This window comes from Triticum urartu, unplaced genomic scaffold (assembly GCF_003073215.2).
Source record: "Triticum urartu cultivar G1812 unplaced genomic scaffold, Tu2.1 TuUngrouped_contig_6120, whole genome shotgun sequence".
Lineage (NCBI taxonomy): Eukaryota > Viridiplantae > Streptophyta > Magnoliopsida > Poales > Poaceae > Triticum > Triticum urartu.
The window spans coordinates 1-7,083 of record NW_024116854.1 but is presented as its reverse complement, the minus strand read 5'-3'; the positions used below and the strand labels follow the sequence as shown (position 1 = coordinate 7,083).

At 45.7% G+C, this 7,083-nt stretch overlaps 1 protein-coding gene across 1 annotated transcript; it reads right to left on the bottom strand.

Annotated features, from left to right (window-relative positions):
• Positions 1-991: 991 nt before the first annotated feature.
• Positions 992-7,079, bottom strand: LOC125530169 (G-type lectin S-receptor-like serine/threonine-protein kinase B120; the record flags this gene model as incomplete). Its single annotated transcript, XM_048694574.1, is given in 7 exon segments — positions 992-1,519; positions 5,094-5,244; positions 5,359-5,596; positions 5,674-5,884; positions 6,265-6,470; positions 6,556-6,657; positions 6,794-7,079. Coding segments are annotated over 7 exon segments (1,500 nt in total), but the record flags the coding sequence as incomplete, so codon positions are not given.
• Between the last annotated feature and the right edge of the window lie 4 nt (positions 7,080-7,083).

The window sequence follows — 7,083 nt, the reverse complement described above, 5'->3', positions numbered from 1 at the left end:
CTTGGTGGAGTGCCGCCGTCGCCACCCGGAGGACGTCGCCGACGAGCGTGCCTACTGGGCGGAGAGGACGGCAAGGCGCCGCGCGGAGCGGGCGGACCGGCGTCGGCGGAAGGCATTGGCGAATGCGCAGTGCAATATCGTTGAAGCAGGTGGGAGGTCGATCTTCACGTCAGACGATGAACGTTGGGACGACATATGGCTCGATACCTCGGACAACACCAACGAGGATGATGATGATGGTAGCGACTTAGAGTAGTTTCTATCTATGTATGCTGTAGTAGTTTCTATCTAGTTGCACCGTAGTTCTATCTATCTATGCTTTCGAACTATCTATCTAGTTGCACCGATGTAAAATATCTTTGTATCATTTTTTATTATCTTAATATTTATCTATGTTTCCAAAAATGTTATAAAAATAAACGCGCGTGCTGCATTTTTGCGCGCTGCTGGAGCGCCGCGCGCCGCGTCAAACCAGACGATAGACACGCGGCAAAGTTGTTTTTTGCGCGCGGCGCATTCGACGCGTGTTGGAGATGCTCTAACCACATACCCTCGCTGGTAACTACGCTCTGCTGGTGGATACTCTCTTCCAGAGATTCCGACTCTCCAATGTCTTCGTAGAAGGTTGAAGGTGAGCGGAATCAACATCCAGTATGCCGGAACCTTAGAGGCGATGAAAGTCCCTTGATCCTGACCCACACTTACGACCTACCTCTAGCTACCTCGACCTCCGGGACAGATCACTCTCGAAGTGACTATCGGCGACACCCAAAATCTAATGGACTTAAACCATCACATTTGAGGTCGTTGACTTCGAACGCATCTATGTTTTTTTGCTTTTTTTCAATAAAGGGTGGATTTTATTAACTTAAAATGAAGCTTTAAGAGGATACAAACACAATGAGCACCCAGCCTCTGTATAGTTAGGATGTACATAATCACTATGTTCGTCTGCTTATCTACTCGTTTCACCGAACCTTTGAATGTGTAATGCACAACTTTTCTGAATAATTTTTCAGTCTAACATGATAAATATTTCAATTTCAGCAAGACATTCTTACCATCTATTTCAAGGCTGATCAACTGAACACTCCTCTAAATACATCTTTCATTTATATCTGTAACAAATGCTCTACAAATCTGGAGTTTCCACCAATAAAAATACTAGTACCAGTGCAGCTTCCTTCTGAAGAAAGTTGCAGTTACTACTGTGCTACCGGCCTTGCAGAACTGTCATGGCCATGGTGTTCCTGGTGTTCTCGAGATCGCTTCTCTGGCTCTTGTCTCCCATCATTTCGATAAAAGCAGGCTGCACCGGCGTCGGGAGGGACAGCGACGACGCGCTTCCATTTTCCAAAATGGACACGACGGACGACATGAGCGGCCTCCGGCTTGGGTCGTCCTCGACGCACAGGAGGCCCACGTGGATGCAGAGCAATGCCTCATCCTGTGAACAGCTCCCTGCCATGGATGGATCCACCAGCTTACCTGCCTTCCCTTCTCTCCACAGGCTCCATGCCTACATAAAAATAATAATAAAAGAACTTGTTAATACTTGTCGAGACAATCCCCACCCCATGTTTAATATCCTTCGATATCAGTAGGAAAAAAACAATGTCCGGTTTGATACAAGGTGGCCTTTCCTCTTTAATGCTGTTATCGACAGTCTGGATCTGAGAGAGATCACGATGTCTGGTCGTCAGTATACCTGGGCCAATAATCGATCGGTGCCAACCTTTAAAAAACTTGACCGGGTGCTAATTACCACCGACTGGGAATATAAATATCCCCTAGCCTCGGTTCGGGCATTAGAAAGAATTGAGGCCTTATCGGATCACGCTCCATTGCTCGTCGATTTTGGACAACCAATCCCAAGTTCTAACCGTCACCAATTTAAATTTGAATTGGGATGGCTCATTAGAGAGGGATTTCATGACCTGGTTAAGAAAGTGTGGGCGCGTCTGCCTCGCGGTAACACACCCATTCAACAATGGAATAATTGAATTCACGCATTGCATCGATTCCTTCGTGGATGGGCCAAGCATACTGCTGGCATCTACAAAAAAGAAAAACTGCAACTATCTACCTTAATTGATTCCCTTGATAAAATAGTGGAGGTGAGGCCTCTGTCTGCAGTTGAGATTGAGCAAAAAAGCAATCTAAATGAGCAGATAGCCCGCATACTACGCGAGGAAGAGATGAAATGGTACCAACGTTGCAAGGCGGATTCACTTGTGCAAGGTGATGATAACACGAAATACTTTCAAATGCTTGCCAATGGCAGACATAGAAAGAAACGCATATTCGCCCTTGACCAGGAGGAAGGCCGAATTGAGGGGGACGTACCACTTAGAACTTTTATCACTAAGTATTACAAAGAGCTTTTTGGACCTTCAGCTTAATCAAATTTTTAGCTGGATGAATCCATTACTCATGACATTCCTCAAGTTACGGAAGCGGAAAATGTATTCCTAACCTCCCCGTTCTCTCAGGAGGAAATTCGAACCGCGGTGTTTCAAATGGAACACAACAAGACTCCGGGTCCGGATGGCTTTCCCGCAGAGTTCTATCGATATTTTTGGGACATCATTAAGGCAGTCTTGGTTCAGTTGTTTAACCAACTGCATGCTGAAGACCTTGACATTTCTCGTTTAAACTTTGGGGAAATTATCCTATTGCCTAAGATTAAGGAGGCTAGTATCGACCGATTTGCCTTTTGAATGTAAGTTTTAAAATCTTTACGAAGGTCGCAACTAATCGGTTGAACGGGGTGGCTGACCATGTCGTAAAACCCACTCAAACAGCATTTATGCAAGGTCGCAACATATTAGATGGAGTGGTCGACTTGCACGAAACTGTACATGAGCTTCACCAAAAAAATTTAAATGATGTCATTCTTAAAATAGATTTTGAAAAGACCTGCGATAAGGTTAAGTGGCCCTTTCTGTTGCAAACTTTGCGCATGAAGGGTTTTTCACAAAAATGATGTCGTTGGGTAGAGAGCTTTGTCTCTGGAGGCAGTGTGACCATAAAAGTTAATGATGATGTTGCCAACTATTTTCAGACAAGGAAGGGGCTTCGTCAAGGGGATCCCGCTTCTCCTATTTTGTTTAACATTGTGGCCGACATGCTAGCTATCCTTGTTGAGCGGACTAAGCTGGACGGTCAAATTAGTGGTGTCATTCCACACTTGGTAGAAGATGGTCTATCTATTCTACAATATGCGGATGACACTATTCTATTCATGGATCATGATCTAGATAAGGCAAGAAATCTCAAGTTGCTCTTATGTGCTTTTGAGGAACTTTCTGGTCTCAAAAATAATTTTCATAAGAGCGAACTTTTTTGCTTTGGCGATGCTGCAGAATCAGCACCTGAGTATGCTGACATTTTTGGATGCCGGCTCGGGCAGTTTCTGATTCGATATCTGGGTATTCCCATACACTACCGGCGCTTAACTGTCGCTGAGTGGAAGCATGTGGAAGAGAGACTTGAGAAACACTTAGCTAGTTGGAAGGCCAAGCTCTTGTCTTACGGGGACGATTGATCTTGATCAATTTAGTTCTAAGCAACATGGTTTTATATATGTTGTCATTCTTCCACTTACCGAAAGGGGTTCTCGAGCGACTAGACTACTTTAGATCCAGATTTCTTTGGCAATGCGATAACGAATCCAAGAAATATCGACTGGCTAGGTGGAGCATATTATGCAGACTTAAAAGTCAAGGGGGGCTGGGAATCCAAGACCTTGAGATTAAAAACATTGCTCTTCTCAGCGAGTGGGTTTACAAACTACTCACTGAGAATGGAGTATGGCAGGAAATCATTCGCAACAAATATGCGGGATCCAATGCCATTTCTCAAGTTCATTGGAAACCTGGGGATTCGCATTTCTGGAGTGGTGTGATGATGGCCAAGGAATTCTTTTTTCAATTTGGGACCTTCTTAGTTAGGGATGGTTCTCAGGTTCGATTCAGGGAAGATATCTGGTTAGGGAATAACCCACTAATGGTGCAATATCTAAGCTTGTACAGGATTGTTAGACATAAATTCGTTACAATCAAACAAGTTTAAGGACAAGGAAACCCTGATATTTCTTTCCGTAGGGACCTTTTTGGCCCTCGCCTGGCAGCATGGAATGAATTACTCACTTGCCTGGAGGACATTCAACTGTCAGGTGAGCCGGACATTTTTCGATGGAACTTGCATTAGAATGGTAAATTTTCAGTCAAATCCATGTATGATGCAATGGTGCATTGTGATGTTCCAGTTGATAACAGGAAATTGTGGAAGCTCAAAATTCCTCTAAGAGTGAAGATTTTCTTCTGGTTTCTTAACAGAGGAGTCATCCTAACTAGAGATAATCTGCCACGACGAAACTAGCATGGTTCAAAGACATGTGTCTTTCGCCAACATGACAAGTCTATTAAACACTTATTTTTTGAGTGCAAGTTCGCTCGGGCAGTTTAGGCCATAGTTCAAGTAGCTTCGAATCTATACAAACCACATAGTGCATGGAACATGTTCGGCAACTGGTTGCGGGGTATTGATAAACAATTTTCTGCACATATTCTTATGGAAGCGGCGGCCTTATGCTGGGCACTGTGGCTTACTAGAAATGATGTGATTTTTAATAACAAATGTGTCTCATATTCTATGCAGGTTATTCATGTGTGTACACGATGGCTCGGTACTTGGTCTAGCTATCTTGCAGAGGCCGGAAGACAGAGACCTTTTTATAACGACGTCTACACGGCTGGAGCGTACGGCCAGAGAGGTTTTCTACCCCCATGGATGGCGGTATGACCTACGGATAGGATCTGCCACTCCTTAGGCTAGACATGTTTTTTTATTGGCATTGTATCGAATTATTTTTTACTTTTAGAGTACTCTGGATTTTTTTTGGCCGTGTGCATCTAGCTATGCAGAGGCCAGTCTTTCTTTCGATGTGATTATATCACCTCGATATATCTATTCAATGAAATGTCCTTTATCGAAAAAAATTGTGTATGTGTTTTAAAGATGAATATGCATTTAGACATGACATGGACTGATATGAAAAAGGCATTAGCAGTTTTAGTTCAGGTACTTACATAGACTATGAGGCTGGGGAACTCCATGATGCCCTCGGTTGCGCTTACCCTGATGCCGCTCACGATCTCCAGCAGCAGCACACCGAAGCTGTACACGTCGGACTTGACCGAGAAGACGCCCTCCGTTGAGTACTCTGGAGCAATGTAGCCACTGTCCACACATAGTATTTGTTTCGTCAGAAGAGGTGCCACATTTTTCTGTTAATGCCCACTGTATTTTTCTTATCATTTTCTGTAAATTCAGTCAAGTGTTGAGATAACTCACTATGTTCCCACGATTTTCCGGGTGTTGGCTTTCACCTGGTTGTCACCAAAGATCTTTGCCATGCCAAAGTCGGCGATCTTGGGCCTCATCTCTGCATCCAGCAGAACGTTGCTGGCCTTGAGGTCCCTGTGTATCACCGTCAGCCTGGAGTCCTGGTGAAGGTAGAGCAACCCCCTCGCCACGCCCTTGATGATCCCCAGCCGGGTCGGCCAGTCCAGCACCAGTTTTCTCTCACTGTCTGCAACATCTAAACTTCAGCAACCATGGCAAGAAACCTTCAGTTATATACTTGAGTTCTCTGAACATTGTATGTACCGAAGAGGATGGCGTCGAGGCCCTTGTTGGGCAAATACTCGTAGATGAGCAGCTTCTCTGCCCCCTCGGTGCAGCAGCCAAGGAGACGGACCAGGTTCCGGTGCTGCAGCTTGGCGATAAGAATCGCCTCGTTCTTGAACTCCTCTGCTCCCTGCTCTGAATCCTTGCCTAGCCTCTTCACAGCGACCACCTGACCGCCGTCTAGTTTTGCCTTCCCAATGGTAAACAGAAACAAGCAGTGGAGTGAGACCATGATTTTATTTATTTACTTGGCCACTGAATGGACCCCGATAAATTCCCGAACGTTCGGAATTTAAGCATTTCATCCCAAACATTTTTTCATAACAACTTTAGTTGACGCGAGGTGGCAACTTTAGTTATTAAGACATGACAACTGTGTCCCAGTTTGTTTTTTCTCAGAAGACTGCCATGTTTGCCAACCTCGCGTGAACTAAAGTTGCCATGAAAAACGTTCGAATTGCCATGCTTAAAGTCTGAATATTCGGCATTTATCATTTCCGCTGAATTTTGTGCTAAACTGACAGAACATCGAAGTTCGTGTGACTGAAAGGCAGGTGAAAGGTAGTATACCTTGTAAACCTTGCCGAAGCCTCCGCGCCCGATCATGAGGGTCTTGGAGAAGTTGCCCGTGGCGGCGACAATGTCGGCGAACCGTATGGACGGGAACTCGAGGTCTCCGGTGTGATCTCCTTCCCCGATTTCGCTCGATGTGTTTGTGGTCCCGGTTCTGATCCCGGGCATTAGCGTCTTCTGGCTCTCGGTTTTTCTTTTCTTTTCTGTAAAATTGTTGCGATGAGCATCTTTTCTAAGAATGAAATGGTTGGGCCTGGCATGTTTAGAGGTAAGGAAATGTAACTGTACCTCTGAATCTGCAGAACCATACAAAGAAAATGCATGTTACCAGCAGGACAGCTGCTGACACCGGCACTGCTATTTTCACGGCATTTCTGTTGGCCTTTCCACCTGCACATGCAAATACACGGCAAAAGTTTGATGAAACAACAGTAAACTTTTTGTTTGAATTCAGTAAAATCCAGCGGAACTCTGGAAAAGTTTTTTTGAAAAAGCTCTGAAAAGTTTGGTTAACTTGTTTCTATACCTGGGGAAGTGGAAGCAGCAGCGACGGGGACGCGGAGGTAGAGCGTCTCGCCGCCCCAGCGCGGGCCGATCATCTGCGCGTCGACAAGCTCCCCTGCCCACACGATGCACCGGCTCAGTTCACCCTTGGCGCTGCTGCTCTGCAGGTTGGCGTACGCGTACGCCTCGCACGAGCAGTTGGCGGCGCACCTGGCCGCGCACTCCTCCGCGCTCCGGTTGCCGGCGTCGAGCGAGAACTTGTCCGGCACCTTCATGGTCGGCATCGGCACGAAACCCACCCTCATGCCCCCG